Consider the following 20,299-nt stretch of genomic DNA (forward strand, 5'->3'; position numbering starts at 1 on the left):
CAGTCTTCATTTGTTGTATACTTTTAGAGAACTTTTTTAGGTGATTAAAAAACACCAGGGATTGTGGGAGCTCATCTTTAACCATAACTTACAAATAAAATATGTTCTTTCTGAAATTTAAGATATTTAAAAACCTTAAATTTCAGAAAAAATACTTTAATATTAATTTTTAAGTTCGACGCTTCAATTTCTTTACTTCTTATTTTATGCGTTCAGTATGCATTTAAAATATTTAAATTTTTTCTCATTTATCACCTTGGGCAAGGGTAGTTACCATTCGTTGCCAATAACTGGTTAATTGCATTTCCTTGCTGGTCCAGAGATTTATGAGCTGCGTACTGATATAAATCATTCTTAGGTAACATTCATTATGCTTAGGTGGCGTCGGTTAGCGACCTGCGGAGAAATTCTGCCGTAGCACACTATTGCGGACAGCGTTGAGGTGTTCAGACGGTGTTGAACTTTTACGGCCCAGTTGGGCATTTTGTGAGCGCTTTGCGTAATAAATGGCCCCAACCAAAAGCCATACAAATTGCTAATTACTTGAGCTGAAAGGTGTCGGAGTCACTTGAGTGGGCTCTGGCCAGTTGTGGGATCTCCCTTGAGCGGTGGTGACAAGGCACTTTACAGTTTCATTGGTCGCCTTATTTATGTTGTTTGCTGGATATTTTTTCCCCAAGCTGGTCATCATATAAATTACGGTGGAAATATTAGCTAGCAACGGCGGAAAAACATTGAATGCAAAAGGCTTTTCTAGATTGCCTTGGCAACCAGAATCGTTGGACTGGAATGAAATGGTAGCGGCTTTGTTTTTCCATCTGCATTATCTAACGGTTGCTGCAAGTTTTTGCTGTTGGCAAAACCGAAAGATTGAATTATATTCCCATGTTTGCTTGCCTTCAGCTCTCGACTGGCGCCCCCGAAAACGCTTTCAATTCCAAGCGTTGCTGTGGAATTGTTTATTGGCTTGGCCATTCGGCTGCCGAATTTCCTTTTGGCAATTGATTGTGAGTGTGGACACAATCAATTTTTCCAAATCGTTTGGCAGACGACACGCATTAAGCTGTCAGGGGACATCAGCAGCTGGCCAATTCAGCCAGACAATCATTTATCATCCCGTTCGGTGGCCTAATCAAATCTTGTCCTGATTTGATAAAAAGCCAACGCGAAACTTGATGTCAGCTAGCACTTGTCAGCTTTCCATTCTTTTGCCGAATCCCCTAACAAATCCTTTGACATAGTTTTCGCCCAGCTACTTGATTAATGGCATTACCGTCTGCCACTTACCTAGGCACACACGGCGTATGCGCATTTTGCGCAGTCAACGTCAACGTGTTGTCAACTGCGAATGGGCTCATCCCCTTCATCTGCTTACTGCTGCTCTGCAATTTTCTGGCTCGGCAGGTGCTATTTGACTCCCAACACCTCAATGTGCTGCCTTTGGCTGGGACAGCTCGATTGCTCTCAGCATTCGCGATCCAATGCACTCCACTGCAGGCGAGCGAGTACACTACGGAATCCAAAAGCAAGCCGAAATTGGCAATGGTTAGTGAGCTCATTATGTCATTACCTTTTGGCGCAGTTCTGTTGGCTGACGGTAAGGTAAGAGAAGATTTTAAGCTTGAAACTTACTTTAATCTTTCCATTTGACAATGAAAAGTATGCTAAATACTGTCTTAAGACAGCTTGAAGGAAGACGATGAAATACTGTTTCTAAAACATTGCTAGTTTTTTAAATATTCCCTTTATGTTGTTTAATTTTCCTTAAATTTACATTTGGATCTCGGCTTTAAGATACTTATATATAAATGCATTTCCTAAGAATACCAAAAATACAAAATATTGTCGAATACATTTTCTGCACAAGGCATGAATCCCTTTACCCAATATTTGTTAACAAAGGCAAAAACATAATTTCCGATTTCAAACTCCCAGTTTGCACCTGGGAAATTGTGCGTGAAGAATTTTGTAACAAAAATATGTTCATTGCAGCCCAATAAATCATTCTGAATTTGGTTTACTGTCGCCCTGCTTTTGTAACCTTGTATTGCTGAAACTGAAAGGCAAACAAGTAGAAATGAAGAATGTTGACATATGCAGCACAGAGCAATTAGAAAAGGCACTCGTAAGTTAGAATAGTACAAGTATTAATTCAAAATCAAAAACTTAACGGATTGAAGAAATCTAAAGCCAGAAATAATTTAAGTTTTTTAATTTTCCCAAGTATAAGTCTGGAAGATAAGCTTAATTCAATTCTGCAGAAACAAATTTACGTGTAAGGCACTCTAGTTCAATACCCAAAACTTTTTATGAAGTTATGCCATTCGAATAGTTTCATGTTTCCTAATTCAATAACCTGGTTGCAGCTTGCAAATCTTGCGTGTAAAATTCCCATAGCTGAAAGTTTTTCATACAGTTGAGTAAATCTTCCTGCATTTGGTTTTCATATCCTTGGTTCGAAAAATGTTGATTATCTTTACAAAAGCCGAATGGAACATAGGCAAGAATGTTGAAATTGCAACAAATTTGAAACAAAAATATCACAAAAAAAATATGCAATAAAACCCACAGCGAAAAAGTAAAGTTTTATCAAGCAACAATGGAGGACAAGAGTTGACGTTGTTTGTTTTTGAAGTTTACTTTTGTTCTCTTGTTAATTCGTTCTATGATATCAAACGTTTAAATTTTATTTACTTTTAGCAATTAAAACACTGTATAGAAAGGGTTTAATTGATGCAAATTGAATTACAGTTAAGAATGTGCTAATGTTGTCTAATACAACAATTGTTTTAGGGTGGCGAAGGTGTGGCTGACAGATGTCATTTGTCACTAAGAATCACTTGAGTAATTGTGTAATTTAATTATTATTTGGAGGAGGGGTCAATTGTCGTGTGGGACTTCTTTAAACTTACAGTGCAAGGCGTTAACCTTTTGACGACCAACCTGATCCCGACATGGCCTTGGCCACTTGTCGAATCAAATTAAGATGTCGTTTTATCCTGCTCCTCGGAGTGTGTGTATGACAATAATCGTATATTTGTGCCGTCTGTCTGTGCCCCAGAAAAAAAAAAGTTTTCTGGCATTGACTCCGATATTGTGTTCGACTTTTGGGTCATATATGGTTAACACGTTCGTTGGCCCCGTCATAACCGAATTATCTCGAGTTATGTTCGAACGCTGAACTGTTGGCCAAGTCGTTGACACTTTCGCCCGTCTAAGAATGCCATAATTTAAGCGGATTAAGACAATGGTCAACACAATGCTCTACCCAATTTTCGAGGCAGCTGTTTGCCAGGGTAATTTATGCGAGTTTCTTGTTTTGCCTCGTGTTATTTTTTATTTTCTGGTGGCTGCCAGAGTCATTTGCTGTAATGACAAACGGAGTTGGCAACAATTGTAAAATACATGACATGGGTCGTACACATTATATTTTGTGTGAGACAACTTTCCAGGGCACAACCAGCCGAGGCAATTTCCTTGAAGGCGATGCCTTCTGAGTTGTGAGTTATATGTGCAACTTAATTTGCTGCTGTCACACCTGTGGCTTCCGCCCCCCTGGAAAGTGGCAACCTTGGCCCTGTTTGACATAAATTTATGAGCGACTGCATCATAGGGGCGCTGGATCCTTGCGTGGGCCATAAAGAGCGCTTGGCAGATTTAATAAAATATATTCGGTTTAATAAATAAATTTGCTTGATAACATACACAGACTTAAGGGAGACTGTCCCGCCATTTAAGAGACCGAAAGTGAAGGCTGAACGCATTCGCTGTTAACGCAGCACGTGTTGCTTGGCTTTCGATTTCATCTGCGCAGCATCTCTGCTAAAATGTCCCTCTGTTTTGGCCAGAATGTTAGCGGCTTCGGCACTTCGGCTCCTGGCTTAGTGTGCGAATTCCGCCCGCTGCCCAAGGACGTATCTGCGCCAGTGCGCCGGCGAAAGTGTTACGAAAAAATACGAGTTTGTTCAGTTGAAGATTTAATGTATTGTTTGCATTTCTGTGGCCGGCTGTCATCCAAAGAGGATTTTGCTTGGCGCATGAAAAAATCCGATTTAAAATTAAATTGCCACACTGATGGTTAATTGAAATATTTTGACAAAAAATATAAAAACCGATTAAACAAATATTGCGCCGCTTTAACCATATTGAGATTTAAAGTGATTGACGAAAAACAAAAAGTTTTTGTGACTTAACAAAAAATACTTCAAAAAGAAGAAGTTGATTGGAAAAAAATGTATAAAACGTAAATGTACGTGAAAAAGTGCATTAATAAATAACATTCAAAGGTAGGCATAAGTTTAAAGACATTCTTAAATTTAAGAGAACTAGCTAATAAAGTAGTTAGCTAACTTTTGCTAAGTCTGAGTAATTACTTTGTTCAACATCCTTTACTCTTTGTTTTTAGACTTGTGTAACTTCCGCTTAAAAACTAATCGCAGTTTGCTGACTGCCTTTGGGGAAAACAATTAAGCCAGCCCGAAAAAAGCGCAAAAAAAATGGTACAAATACATTTTTTCAGTTGAACCAAAAACACACAAGTCTATGTGATAGGCCAACCACTTAATAAAGCGTCAAAAAAAAAGGCAACCGCAGCTAGATTTATAGCCAACACGTGTGTGTGTATGTGGGCCGATAAAATGGCCGAAAAAAAAGGAATATCGAATTCTATATATATATATATTGTGGCAAGATATTTATGGGCGCTAGCCAGAATTATTGCTATTGATTTAGTAGTTGTTGCTGATGTTATCGCCTCACCATAAAATATGGCCAAATGAAACCATTTAGTTCGAATAGCCGAAATACTGCATCAGTAAACTACACATTTGTAAACTTATTTTAAATTCAATTATCAGTCGACTAAATGGGTGAATTTTTCAAATTATTGTGGGCAACTGAGCCTATCTCTCCATTTGTCATTTTTTCAACGTCCATTTGCCTAAGCGCTCAATTAGAGATTTAGTGAAACAATGGGTAAATAGCATCGATCAATTCATTAAAGCTGTCAATTTGGTGGTAAATAATTTCGATGCGCCTGTTTCGGACAGCAAACAATGAGCTACAATTTCAGTTGGTGGGTAAGCAATTATTCGAATTATTTTTAAAATTCTGTTGTCTCTCTTCGGGAAAGAAAGCATTCAGTTGAGTTCAAAGAGGGGGAAAATTGTTTGCTTTTACGTGCGTGCTTAAATTGCGCTGGTTGAACCAAGCGGCAATTGACTGGGCAGAAGTTTCAGTTTTCAGTTTTAAATTATTGCAACATTGTATTCTGTGTTCTTTATTTGGGACGTAAACTGAGCTGAAAAATACTGCAATTTGGGTGACGTTATGTCCCTCGGGATAATTGGATCAAAAATTCATAAGCCAGAAGAACATGACTGTATGTGAGAATAAAAATGTAAAATTTTATCCGAGTCCCAGCAGTCGTATTATGTCCATTATATGCCCTTGCAATTTCAAGGCTTATCATCTATGTTCGCCGAATGAAATGCACATAAAAGCCAGCTCATTACAAATATTTTATGAAACTTTTCGCACTCTAGGTGCAGCTGGTCGCCGTTTTGCCATTCATGCAATGCTGTCCAAACAAAGCCAAGCCATCGGCACTCTGCAGGGGCCCACTCACATTATCCTGGCCATATATCCAACTTTTTCCGCCCTTTCTATTAGTGCAGCAACTTTTTTGGCGCCAACGCATTTGCATGGAGTGCTGAAACAAACTTGCAGCTGCTGCCCCTGAAACTTGCTAAAGGATGCAGCCAGAAACTTTCCCAGGCTGCGGCCCGTTCTCACCTCGGTGCCAGGAGTGCCTCATTTATGGCTTTTACGTGTGAAACAGCGACCAGCAGGGCTGCACATCATTGTCAGCCAATCATTCCGTATGCAAAAGTCAAACCATTTTCAGGCTCCTTGCCGTGCGACGTTTTCTAGCAGGAAACTTTCACGGGAACAGTTGATTTTACTTTCATTTGCATAAGCTGTTAGATAATACTCTACAAATGCTTGGGTACAACGAACAAGCTCGATTTGTTTATTGCTGGACTCTAGAAATCGTTTTCTAAGATCGAAGGAATTTTTCATTTCGAACTGTTATAAATATTAATTTAAATTTAAATTTCTATTGAAATTGCTTATCCAAAATTTTTTAATATTTTTAATTCATAAAAATTTTTGGTATATATTTAGTATTAAGTTATTATGTTTACTTGAAGTATATTAACTTGTTTAGTAATTTTATATGTATTATTATTCCTTCTATTTATTTTAATGAGAGTATTAATATAAAACGGCTTTTTATATTACGTAAATTACAAACAAAATAGATAATATATAATGAAAATACCAAGTAAACCATTATAAACATATATTTGTTTTCGTTATTGTGGTGTTAATTTATATTTTATTTAAAATTTTAAACGGAATTAGAATTTAACTTAATTTTATGTACCATAGCCATACTCAAGTCTTTGTGCTTCAAAGATACATGCTTTCAGAATTTCTGAGTATTGGCAAACATATTATTTTTAATAAATTCGGGATATTGTGCAAACTTTTTTGTCGCCAAAGTGGTGGGGGCTTGTGAGTGCCGTTAATTTTGGGATCCTGTTTCGAGATGCGCACTTCTGCTGAGTGTGGCGGCCATTAAGGTTTATTAGATGCAGGCGTGCCCGTGGCATTCCGGTAAAAATTTTATAAGCTGTCGATGTGCAGGCGGTGCCAACGACCGCGACAACGACGTGCACACACGTCACCAATTATTTCGGCCAAAAAAGGTGGGCGTGGTCCGTGGGCCAAGAGGAGTGCTTTGGCCTTGCTACAAGTACTTCGCCTTTGCCTTGTTTCGCTTGGCTTGGCTCCGCTCGGCCCGGCAGCTCCCCTTGCAGTTTTAATAAACATGTCATTGTCTCCGCCAGTCGCTTCGGGGATCTTCATTTAAAATTCAATAGCGTATGCAAACTGCGTGATTTCAGCCCTCCATGCCGCGAATTCCAATCACGGGATGCCGAGAGTTACGCCCAACAAGTCGTCGAAACATGGCAAATATTTGCATTTACCATGGTACGGGAGAATTTGTCATGGTATATTCAAAAGAGATCTCCTGCCGATTTTACTGCGCCAGCAAATCTCGCCATTAGTGACATTGCGGGTGGCGCATACTCGCGGTCGATGATATTGCTTTTTCACCCATGGTTCCTGGAATTTTCAGTCCTGGCAGAGGCACGTACCTGGGTTTTTCTATAGCAGCTGTGCAATAATTCCACCCAAAGTATTTATTGGGAATACGTCAATAGCTTAAGCCGAATATTAATTTACTTCAATTTGCATATTTTTGCGCAGAATGCAGTTGGGCCTTAGTGTTGGAACCAATATAAGTAGATATTGCATTTCCCTTGAAATTGGTTGCCTTGACAACTTCTTTACTTCTTTAAAAAATCCAACAAAATGTTATTTTCTCATATTTAGCTGTGAAAAAATGGATTTGGGAAGATTGAAACTACCGTTATAAGTATACATTCTTAAAATTTTTTTTTTCCTAAAATTTTAAACTTAAGAATAGTAATGATAAGCCCGACAAAAACCATCACTCCTTACTTTGTTGCAAGCATGTGAGCCTGGTAACTGTTACTTTCTGAAAGGGTATTAAACTTTACCCACATGTATGGCACTTCATACAAGTTCTTATCATTTTGTTAAGGGTTCGAGGACCCTTGCCATCGTTGGTCGTGTGTTGAATAGCACTTCAAAAAATATCCATCTCCTGAATATACGTCCACTTCTTGATAAATGCCCATCTGGCTGGAAATACTTGGGTAAAAGTTGTGTTCTGTCTGAATAAGACCTGCTGGGTTGTGAAGAGGAAATCTTACACTTTTCCATTGCACATTTTTAATGCCTCGATTGACTTAAACTCCAGTGTCGAGGGCTGCTGTTCTTCAGGTTTCCCCCCACCTGCTTCACGAAGCTGATGTTGCAGTTTTCCTGGTCGTGTCCACTTGGCCATTTGGCCGGTCTTTAAGTGGTTTCTTCTGGCCATTGTTTGTCTGCCGTTCTAGATGTTACTTTGTGGCCAGACCATTTAATTTGATGTGGTTGCACAGCGGAGGTTTTTTATTTTTATTACCAAGCCTGATTCAATAACTGCGAGCATATAAAGCAATGTAATTTAATTGTGTTGAATGTTTGGTTTTAATTCAAAACTTAATTAAATGCTCCGACTGTTTATGCGTAACGGAGATATTAAAATGATTTAAAGTTATAATTGTTTTCTTTGTAAATTACTAAATTTAACATTTCCCATGAAACTAAATCACACAAGCACACACTTCGCTAAACAATTTAATGATTTTCTTAATAAAATTTACGCCTTTTGATATTAAACTTTAAGATGCTCGATAGCCAATCAAAAGTTCGTAAAAGTTCCAAGGCGCTTACACATTCGAGTATTCGAGCATTCCGCACGCAATTTGCACGCACAAAAGTATGCAATAAATTTGGGAGAATTTTACGACTGCTCATCGATTTGCAGCAGGGCGAAAAAAGGGGGCACAAAATAGGACAACAAAAAAAAGCTAAGAGGGAGGCTAAAACACTAACCGCAGGTACCATTTTCAGCTAAGGCAAATGGGAAAAAGAAAGGCTTAGGGCACCGCACAGAAAACAACTTTAATTTTATTGCATTTACAATGGTGAAAGTCAGCAGTCTTGGTTTGTTTTTGGGCTTGAGTGGGAATTTAAGAGTGGAAAGCATCAAACAAGACTGACACCATACGCAGCTCTGCTTGCTCAGCTTTCGCCATTATTGTCTTGGTAACTGAAAGTTCGTCAACAGTGATATTATTTTATAAGAAACTTAAATTCTTTAGTGGTTTATAAAAGTGTTGGGGCGGATAACATTTTATAAATGGACCGTAATAATCAATTTGTTATTAATTTAAATATAAGGTTATAATAAAATGGAAAACCATTAAGTTAGAAACCTTTGATATCTAAATATTTATTAAATTAGTTTAAAAATAAACATACTTCAAAAATCTTACAAATGAAAATATAATTTCAATTTATTTGTATTTTATCTTTTAAAAGCTGTTGATTAAGTTTTGATTTTGTATATAATATTTAATATAATAATATTAAATAGCTATTTCTATTGTCTTAGTCTTAGCCTCGTTGATTAAACTTTTGTTGGCAGCACTGATGGCTCTAGCAAAAGTGTTCGGCTATCGGTGGGCGTTAAATGTAGCACATAATATGGTTCTGGCAGCACAGTCGACGAGCACGATATGTGCGGATACACAGACTTTTGGGCTTTATTTGCTTCAATTCTGGGCTTGCCTTTTAGAGCAATGCAATAAAACAGCATAAAAATGTTGAGCATGTGGCGCTTATTTATAGTGTATGGCCGGCAAATGTAGTTTTTCCCTGGCAGGAGCGTGTACCACTCGCAAGGGGGCGATTTTTTTTTGCTAAATCTCCAATTTGGCTGACTGTTCAAACATTTTTTTATGAGTTTTATACAAATGCCCTGTCTTTGTTGACCATAGAGAGCATACGGGGCGCATACGCAACATTTGAGTGGCGCCACACAACAAGAGATTCCAATAAAAACAACAGCCGGAATGGCCATAATGAAGGCTATCAGATGAGCATAAGCATCGGGGGAGGCCATTGTGGCTTTTGTTCAGTCGCTGTTCCTGCGTCCCATTCCCTTTCCATTCTTTTTCAATTTGAGCTTTAAAGCGAAAATGAAGTCAGCCGCCATTAGCCAAGCCAGAGCCGACACATGCACTAAGCAAAATTAATTAACAGATCCCGTTTCTTGACCTATTTCCTTGCTTTTCGCTTGATTCGCTTTACTTAATTAATCAGCAGTCAAGTGTGGCGATGGTAAGAACTGGATCTGATGGGATGAGATGGGATTGGACGGGCTGGAATAGTACAGGGGATAGATGCTGTCAACAGCAACCGAATGGCCTGACAATATTTTCCAATTATCCAGGAGGCTTATTTACTTGGGCCTTTTGGGTGCATTCGGTTGTGACTAAACGCTTATAGTAAACAATATATCGCAAACAATGAAATTCCAGTGGAAAAATCAATAAATTGTATTAATGCCCTCAGAGAACAACTAACTGCTGAAACTATTGGTCAACAAAGGCCTGCAAACAATAAAACTGAAGTGGAAAGAACCAACAAAAATTCGTAGCCCCTCAATTGTAGAGTGTCTCAAAAAAGTTACTTGCTATAATATACCCGAGAATTTAATAAAACCTTTGACATAAATGGTACACGAAAAATAATTGTTAAGCAACATTAAAAAAAGGAAAAACTTTTACAAATTATTTGTTTCAAAATTATCTTCAATATGTATAGTAAATATATATTTATATCTTATATTAATTACATTTGTATTATTAAATGACAAGGTGTTATAAATTTGGTATGGATTATAAATTTATGATAGCAACTTGGGCTTGCCTTCCTTTCTGTTTCATTTTATCTTATCAATAGAGTATTGCCCCTTTGCAATTTTATTTGCACTGATAAAGTCCATACAAGTCAGAGTTGTGCGGTTGACGTGCAGTTGAAAAGACAATGTCGGGCTATCAAGTGCCAGTGGCCCGGATCGCACGGCCTGAGAAAATTGGCTTTGAAGTATCTATACCCGATGAAAAGGGAATTTCACTATTCGCATTTCACGGCAGACTCAACACTCCCATTGTCGATCTGCAGGATCAAACTTGGGCAGCGGATATAATTCGAACGGACCAAAAAGGGCGCTGGACGTACACTAACCGAGATGCAAAGCTTAAAAAAGGAGACGTACTTTACTATTGGACTACAGTGCGTTATAATGGAGTTGACTATCATCGAATGAGACAGAGTGCGGACTTATGAGCAGAATGTTCTTCAATTTTCTTAAATAAACCTAAACTCCAGTGAGGTACTTTTCTATATTTACTGGGACACTGTTTTTTGTCCGACTTCGCATGATGTGCGATGTGCATTGCTGACAGTTTTTCTAGAATTTCGAGTCTGCTGTGTGGTATTTACATACAATTCGCAGCAAACTAGCAAAAGATTTATGTCCCAACGAAAATCCCAAAAGGAAGTTTGAAAAGGGACAAATGAAAATTCCATAAACAAACAACCATTTGAAACAAGAAAAAAGAGAAAAGAAAAGAAGCGGAAAGAAAAAGTTATATTTTTACGGTAGATAACTTTGCCCAAAGCTGAAAATAATAAAAAAAAGAAATTCGCGGTAAAGGGAACAAAGATATTGCGCATACGTCATGTGGAAGTGCAGGGTGCAAGGCTCGAAAAATATGAAGAATGAAAGACAGGAGCGGGTTTTTCCGAATAAAAAAAAATACAAAAAGTGAAAAAGTGGGTGTTGGCACAGTTTTTCCTTGCAAATAAACTCGTGAAAATATATGCAAATTAAGCCATCCGCCGAGAGCAGACAAGTTTTTACCCAATTATATATTACACTGGCTTACAAATTTATTTCGATAAAATCCTTCAGAGATCAAACCTTGATTTTCCGGTGCAGATGGATTTCTAATACAAAAGATTACACAATAAAATTGACAAAAAAACAGGTAAAAACTTTATTTAAACTTAAAAAAAGGTAGCATACAAAAAAGTTTGAGTGACATTTTTTGAATCAAGGAGACCATCTGTTCCGAAAAATCAAGGTTTGATATTTAAAAGATTTCATCGACTTAAATTTGTTAACCGGTGTCAAATTCAAGTGCTGTGCTTAGTTTTCTCACAACTTTTCTCCGTTTGACCACGACTGGGAAAGTATAATTTACAAATTGAATACCATTGTCGGGCTACAGGCCCTTGATAAAATAAACATTCGTAAATAAGCTGATTACACGCATATTTGCATTTATACAGCTCCATTTCGGCCACCTATAATCGTTCAGAAATTTATTCAAATTTTGATCATATTTTAGTTCAACTTTTCCTCCGCACTCTGACTCTTGTGATTGCTTTTTTATTTCCTCCTTTGCCCGAAATTTATGTTTGATTCCAGCTCGAAGGTGGGCCAAAAATGAAATTTTCGCCGCAGGTGTAATATTTCTTCTTTGTATGATTTAAATTCGGTTCGTTGAAAGTTGTAAGTTAGGGGGCGGAGATAAGTTGAGAGGTGGATGCAGATTGGCGTGGCCTTTAATAAGATTTCATTGTCGTTCGCCAGACTTTGGGTATTTGCATATGGCTGGGGTTCACTTGATTCCCATTTGAATAACGAAGTGGGTTTTAAAACATCTGCATATTAGCGAGAATACAATCAGAGAAATTTGTTAAATCAAATGTTAATATTGTAAGCAGTAAAACAGTACCTAAATCGAAACAAAATTTCGTAAGAATTTAAATACCACTTATAATTCAATCTTGCGCATTGCAAACCCCTGTCCAAATAAAAGTTTTCTCATTTTGAAAAATCCATATTGAAAATCTCAATATATTAAATTATTTACCATACTGGATGTTGTATTTTGATGTCAAAAGTACAAAAGTGTTATGTTATCATATAGCAAAAATTTTAAAATTTTTTGTGATTGCATGTTTTTGAAGTGATCTACGCTCACGAGCTTTTTAGATGAGACATATTTTTCGGAGTGTTCAATGAAAACGGCTCACCCTTGATTACTTTAACCATTTTAAATCTAAATCTTGTCCAAGTTCATAGCCAGGCCTTAAGCATTTGCATAATATGTTTGTGTGCTGGACATAAACGGTCAAAGACTCGAGCTTATTACCATTTGTTTTTAGACCAACGGCATTGTAAAGACAAATTCGATTTGAAGAGCAGCACGGTTGAAGGACAAGGTTAAAGAAACTATGTCGGCAGACGAACTTTGCTCAGAAGTTAAACGAGCCAACCGAGGCACAGACGTCTAAGAAGGGAAAGAAAAATATAAAAAACAACCCGAAAGTCGTGTATGGCATGCAAAAAGAAAATTTCACTATGAACTCTGCACCAGACAAAGAAGACATTTCTAAGAAGTCTGCGGATTGGCGGGTGAAATATCTGCGAGCGCTGTGAAGCATGTAAATTTCCTTTAAGCTTGATTTTATTAAATTGTTTGTGTCGCTTTTGGCATTACGAGCTTCTTATTTGCGAGATGATTTGCATGATCTATGAGCCGGTTGATGCTCAAAAGTGTTTAAGCATCTTATTCCTGGCCCCCGGGCCAGCACTTCAATGGCAAAGTCGTCCTTAATTTCAGCTGAAGATAGTGCGTCAGATGGGGCCACGTACTGAACTTTTGGTGCCGAGTCGCACGTTTGGGCCAATTGCGTGCTGAGCTTTTCCTCTTTTTGGTTCAACTACCAGGCGGTTTTCTCATATTCCGGCACACAGCAAGCGAGTGCTATAAATCTAGGCCGGAATTGCATTTGTGAGTGGGACCGCCGCTTTTGTGGTCAGCGAGTTGGATACGAGGACCTTGATTCAAAAGGCCACCTTTGTCATGTGTCACCCAGAGTAAGTCTGTCACATTTCCACGAGTTGGGCCTTGGGTGCTCATAATGGTTCTCATCTCCTGCCGATCCTAAAAGGGTTAAGTCTTTAAAGTCGGCAGAAAATTTAATTTGTCGGTTTATGGGTGTTTGACACCCGCTTGCCATTTAAGAGCTTAAGCCGTTTAGAACTGTCAGCTTTGCACAATAAAAACATTTTGTGACCTAAACAGAAATTTCTATTAATATGAAATCTTTATTTAAAAATTCCATTAAGTCTGCGGCGAATAAATATTTAATTAATATTTATTTGTTTAATTTTTTTAATTATTTTCTTGGTATTAAATATATATTTAAACTGAACATTTTATTGATACTAATTGTTTATTTAATTATCTCTTATTTTTGTATCCAATTTATTTTTGGGCTATATATATTTGTTTATTATATTAAATTATTCGTTCAAAATAATATAACCAATATAATATTTTTAAAGCCTTTGGCACCCAAAAATGAAATGCATTTTATTAATTAAGTACCTTAAATTAAATAATATCTAAGCGTTATACATAAACCTATTGAAGGAATCAAATTATCTTTCAGTGCCTTATTTGTCTATGGTTTTTCAGGCATTTCCCGCATTCACATGCAAATCATTTGCCAACCGAGTTAGGCCATAAATTAAATGCATACGCGCCGAGGAAGACAGGCAACGGCAAACAAATTAGATGATTATTTGCCAAAAATTACATTAGCCGCAAAATAAACAACTTATGGCAAGGCACAGGAATATCGCCCACATAGTCAAGACTAAAATGCTCGTGCGTAAATTACGTAGATTTCCTGCAACTTAATTTATGTTAGCATGGCGACAACAGCCAAATATTTCCCCAATCGCGTTTACTTGGGCGCACACGAGTTCGGTAAATATTGAGAATGGCACACTTATCGGACGCATAAATTTTGCCATGCTGACATATTATGGGCCATGATTGCATTTCAGGTAAATAAAAAGGCCCTCTTAGGATAACAAGCTTATGTTCCTTAGGGAGGGTCGGGTTTTAAACTCAAAAACAAGTCCTACTCTTAAGTATCTTAAAAACACTTAAACCTTTTCGAAATAATTGTAGGTTGTGGGTAATACAGCATCACTGGATCATTTTAAAAATATAAATGTACCTAGTAATTACGAAGCCCTAGTTTTTAATTTTCAATAAATTTTTTTGCATCGCGTGGGAGTGAAATTAACTTAAAAACCTTGGGAATTTGGAACTAAATTTGTTTTTTTTTTTTTAATATACCATACAAAACATAAAACAATATCTTCGACAGGATAACGATCATAATAAAATAACACAATATTGCTTTTGGAAAGTTTTAAAATATTATAATTACACAAAAAATTTTATATATTTCGATGTGAGTTTTTAATAACATTTACCTAAAAACTTGTATACGATTAATTTAAAATCAATTAACTTAGAAACTTATATGTACACAAGCAAAAAAATTATATGATTCTTAATTTTAGGTAAATTCATTTGTTTTTAATGTGATTAAAAAACTTAAAAGACTTAACAGACTTCACACGATTTTTATAACCCAATCAAGCTTATTTGGCTTGAGCAAAGCGAAAGTCAAATCACAGTTGTAAGTACAAAATACTTTGTCCAAAAGAACATTACATTTTAAGCTTCGAGGCAAAATCCTTTATCTTAGAATTCCAATTTGAATGAAAGAGACGACTACCGTGCAAGAAATAATATTTTGAGGTTGTGAAATTGCTGCCAACTGCAAATACACAATCTTCATTAAGTATGAAAATGTGCAATTCTTTACCTTAGCAAGTTGCTTATATAAAATGCTTAATTAGAGTCCTACTTTGTTTTCCAGTCAACAGAATGTCGGTGAAAAATGCATAAAAAACTAGAACAAGTGTAATTGCAGGACTAGGCAAAAACATTGTAGCTTCTCGCTCTTGACATTGCATTAAAAAAAGCGTAAAAGTTCTTTCCTTTTTGCGACTTTATCATTGTTTGGGGGAACAAGTGACAATTGACTGTTGTTGAGCGGATTACAATCGTATATAACGCACAAATGGCAGTTGCAATGGCAACAAAATGTCACATATAAGCCAGGACAAATAAACATTGTTATGCGAAAATATCAGAATAAATAAGTTAGCTTGCTGAACAAATATTTTTGATCGCATTAAAAATATTTTCGAATAGCAGAAGTACCTTACGGCGACTTTGAAACATAGTAGATAGTTCATATTGACGTGAAACTTTCACAATCTGCTTGACATGCCCCGCCATAAACCAGGTCAAGTCGTAAATTTTGTGCAGCTCAGAGATTAAAATTCCGCTCACAACATTGAGTTTAATTTCTCGGCAAGTGAACTGTTAATTGGATAACATTATAGGATACTAGAACTGGCCATTGTAATAACCACCCACCGATTTCCAGCCTTAACTAAATCATTTTATTGCCACCTTTCCATTCACCTTACAATTAATGGTCCTGTGACCCCGGAAAGATTCAACTAAATGGTTAGATCCTCGGCCGTCGTATTTTTACAATTTTATGCCGCACAATTAAAATACAATTCATTCGAAGGCTTTCCCGAGGCACTTTTCCTGCTTACTTATGTCATTTGGTTGGCCAACAACCCCGAAAATGCTGGCTTTCTTTTATGCGGCTGTAACCTCTGCTGTTTGTCCTTTGGTTTATTGCCATGCCAACGCGGTGGCTACTTGATCTCCATAAATTGCCCCGCCCCACGACTTTAATTAGTTTGTCAGAGTTCGGGCTCTGATTTAAAAGCAATTAAGTCGCTAGGCCCATTAACCGCATGACCACTTTTTAAAATGCCCATTCTCAATCAGTTAGAATATAGATATTTTGGAAATTTAATAGAGGTATTTTAAAGTGATGGCTTTATGCACATGTTTTGATTATTTTTTGTTGTTGTTATATTTTTTCAAGTGGCCAAGAAAAAGTTTGTCCTTCCTTTCCTTTTTTTTTACTCTTCCCTTTCTTTGTTCAATATTTTTTCTAGTTGATATGGTGCTGATTTCCGATTTCGCTTTGAAATGGAATTTTGCTTCAGAGTGTTGAAAAAAGTTGTACTCCATTCAGCTTTGAAAAAACGGAAAGGGCAACCAAATTTCTAATGCAATTTTTTTTTTACCAAAAAAAATTTAAAAATTTTGTCTGTGTTCAAGAACAAGCTAATTTATATGAGTAATTGGTTAAAAAAAAACTTTTTAGCAATTAAAAACATTGAAGTATAGGGTTTTTAATAAAATGGATTAAGAGTTTAAGGATTATTTATGAAATTAATTTACTATTACTTTTCGGTGACTGAAAGATAGAATTTCTGTTTGCTTAGGCATAGAGTAGAGTATAAACAAGCTATTTTCTTGTAATTAAGCTACTTTGCAGCTATTTGTCACAGCATTTTTAAAATTTGTGAGGAAAATGCATAGACTGAATGCCTTCTTGTTGTCGTCAACATTTTGTTCCAACATCAGAGACTACAAACACAACAGGAACGAATGCAGCAGCTTCCGACAATATGTTGACACATATTTTTCTATTCACCAAGCCGTCGGCAGAAATGCTCTGGGATCCAAACCGATGTGACAGTGTGATGGCAGAAAACAAAAACAGAGGCGCGGGTGTGAGATGGTGCAAAGGAGGGAGGATGGTCCTAGTGGGGGTCAGAGTCCCGGTGCCGTCAACCCCTTTTAGAGCATCTCGGTACTTGTTGGTGGCCATGCAGTGCGGTTTATGCAGTCAACCATTGCGAGCTTGCTCCCGAATTGCATGCCATATTTGCCTTCCACTTTGACATATGCAAATATTTCCTTTGCCATCGGTTTTGCTTTTGCTTTTGCTTTCACATTGCACTCGCTCCGTTGGCTCTTTCGACGAGTATGAATTGTCTTCTGTTTTCTCCGATTTCAGCTTGTCTCATTTCCATCAAAACGCCCCAGAAGCCTCATATCTCAAGTCCACGCCATCATATTTTGCGCTTTAAGGCGGCCGTTAAAGCCGGGAAATTGTTCTTACCCACTGAGAGCTCTGTTTATGAGACGCAATAAATCCCTGGCTCGTTGCCATCGCTTTTCCATCGCCTTCGTGCAATAACAGCAGGCACATTATGACTGCCAAACAGTACAGTGGAACTCGCTAACTCAATCCTCGCCAATAAAATTCATATTGTGACTGTTAAAAAGTTTACAACTTCGGATGGTGTAGCCAATTCTGAGAATCGATAGATTAAGTTACACTGGACAACAGTGTTTTTGCTCCAGGTCTTAACGCATATGTAAAGTAAGTTTTCTTTTTAAGCGCTTTTATTTGTCATATAACACTTTGGAATTATCACAACATTAAAATATCTTTGAGAATTGGCTTCAATTTTCATTGAGTTGAAGGCTTTGCAATAAACAGGCGTATTTTTTAGATTGTGCGACGCGAAAAACTCAACAGACATATTTGCATCTGAAAATGGCTTTTCGTGCAAATCTACAAGTCATAAAAATTTATAATTTTATTTAAGCAATAGCGTTTATAAATTTAGGCATTTCACATGTGAGTAAACTTTTTAAAATATTCATTTTTAATTAAAAACAACCATAACGCATATACTCTTTGAAGTGCCTCTTTAAAATCGCATTATCCCTGCTCATTAACTATAAATCTTTTCCGGAATTTATTATTAAAAAATAAAGTGAAATCGACTTAGACTTAAGTTTTGGTTGAATGCTGAGTCAATGAAAAACGTTAACAGTAACAAAAAAAAAGTTCACAAACTTCTTGATTGCCAGGTACACTGTATACAGTATGAATACACCCTAAAGTCTTTGAAGGTAAAGTTTAAAATGTGTCAGTAGCATGGGAAGCTAGTCTGTTTTTAAACTGTTTAACAATGGCAAACAAGTTTTGTGGGTTCAATTCGTTAAGGTTGAGTTGAGGTCCAGCCGTATACTTGCACCACAAGCCACTGGGTAACCCCAAAGTGTGAAGTTGAGTGAAGATTTCCTTGCTTTTCCAAGTAACTAAACTTAATACTTTGGTCATCAAGATTCTTCTAAGATTAAGCTGCCGCTGAACACGATTAATACATTTCTTGGTCTACTAATAGCAATCAACTGCCCAGAAAAGCATATGTTTTTCATTTCTTTGTAAATATAGAAAAATATGTTTGCTATTTAAGTATGTTTTTGGATACTGTCGCTGTGAAAAGAAAATGGCAATTGGCAATCGACATTTTTCTCATTTATCAAGATTTAGTTTAAAGAAGTACTGCCAGCTGCAAGTTGAAATCAATTGAATTGTTTTCAATTTCTGGTGGCTTGTTTCTTATTTTATTGATGGATTTTCGCCGGGGGACCAATAAAATATGGTCAAGTGGATTGTGGAAAAAGCCGCGCTAAAGTGATAAATGACAGTGTTGCTAACAATCTCAAAAAGAAAATAAAAGTTTTAAAGCACACGAGTGATTTGGTATAACTTGTTCATAATTTACGACTCGCAGGGCAAAACAATTAAACGAAAGTGGAACAATTTTTTGCGCATTTGTGCAACTTTACATCGTTTCGCTTTGTTAACCCGGCAAACTATGTTGCCAGTTCGTAAAGCCTTTTCATGTTAGCTCTGTGCAATAGTATTGCCCCCAGCGGAGAAAAGTCAAGCAGTCACAAAATAAGAATGGCTGCATTTTCGCCTTTTTTCCCCACCCATCCTTACAATATGGTCCAACACCAGGCACGATGGACAAAAGTCAGAAAGCAATTGGTACAAATGCACTAAAAACGGACCATTTCTGCACTGCTGAGGAAAATACTTTGTACTGGACTTGACCTGATTTTTGGGAAAAGAATTAATCCTTTCAACCGGCATTGGCATTTTAGGTTGCCAGAAAGTCACCAAGCTAATTACATGGATTTAATTCTGAGTGCTTTGGTGTTTTTCAGATACTTTTATTAAGAAAATAATGTAGAATTCGTATTCACAGCTGAGCTGGGACTTTAACTTGACACCCATGCAAAGTTCTTTATATTTACCCATTCTGTTATCACCAAGAAAAGTAAACAAGTTGAAATTTAAAAAATTGTTATTTCAAGTTTTATTTTTAACAATTTTATCAACAATAAATTATATTTGCACAAGTAGCTTTTACTTACTTATCCCAAATAAATATGATACACATTAGAGGGGTTTTTTAAATTTGTTTCCAGACGTTTAAAAAAATCATTCAACACAAAAATCATAAAAGTCTGAAAATGGTAGCCTCTTTGTAAGTTAGGAACTGATGGATTAAACTGCTGAAACTCTTGCCGCAATGTGTGTATATATGTTGTTTTTTTTTATAAAAAAGGGATATAGTTTCATCACTCGAAATTCCCCTGAAATGACAGTTTTGTCATTTTTTAATGCAAGCCAACAGACTAGTCGGCATCCAAAAAAACCGAACTTTGTGGCTTAGAACGGGGTTTTTGGGATGGGGTCCTCATAGCCAAACAGTGCCTGACAAAGCGTTTGGCCAGCAGTTCAAAAGTCAGCCATTATTTTCGCTTTTTACAGCTCGCAACAGCTCAGCAATTTGTCAGGCTAACGCGTCGCCAATTGACGCCATTTTTTTATGATGCCCCGTTTTTATGCCGGCCCTTTTTCGATGGGGATGGGGAGTCCTGGCCTGGATACGGATATGGATATGGATATGGATGTGGATGTGTGGGCTGTGGGCTATGGGCGGTTGAGAGGAGCAGCTGGTGTCGGAACGGAATGCCTGCGTGGTGGAATGTAATCG

The 20,299-nt window shown here is 37.0% G+C and overlaps 2 protein-coding genes across 4 annotated transcripts in view; both read left to right on the top strand.

Annotated features, from left to right (window-relative positions):
- Positions 1–3,901: 3,901 nt before the first annotated feature.
- The window catches only part of LOC108145355 (metabotropic glutamate receptor 2), a 94,583-nt gene continuing 78,185 nt past the window's right edge, over positions 3,902–20,299 (top strand). The window contains exon 1 of the mRNA XM_017270745.2: positions 3,902–4,286. The gene's annotated coding sequence lies outside the window, so the exon portion shown is untranslated. The remainder of the gene's footprint in view (positions 4,287–20,299) is intronic.
- On the top strand, positions 10,578–10,941 carry LOC108145368 (gram-negative bacteria-binding protein 3). Of its 3 annotated transcripts, none has more exons than XM_017270763.2 (2): positions 10,578–10,668; positions 10,732–10,941. In XM_017270763.2, the coding sequence occupies exons 1-2, from the start codon at positions 10,594–10,596 to the stop codon at positions 10,894–10,896; spliced, it is 240 nt and encodes a 79-aa protein (XP_017126252.1). In that variant the 5' UTR covers positions 10,578–10,593; the 3' UTR covers positions 10,897–10,941. The 3 variants fall into 3 exon arrangements, with proteins under 3 accessions (XP_017126252.1, XP_017126251.1, XP_041565803.1); XM_041709869.1 differs by having other exon boundaries at positions 10,581–10,653; XM_017270762.2 differs by having other exon boundaries at positions 10,578–10,941.

Source organism: Drosophila elegans, unplaced genomic scaffold, assembly GCF_018152505.1.
Source record: "Drosophila elegans isolate 14027-0461.03 unplaced genomic scaffold, ASM1815250v1 contig_520, whole genome shotgun sequence".
In the NCBI taxonomy this organism is placed as follows: Eukaryota; Metazoa; Arthropoda; class Insecta; order Diptera; family Drosophilidae; genus Drosophila; species Drosophila elegans.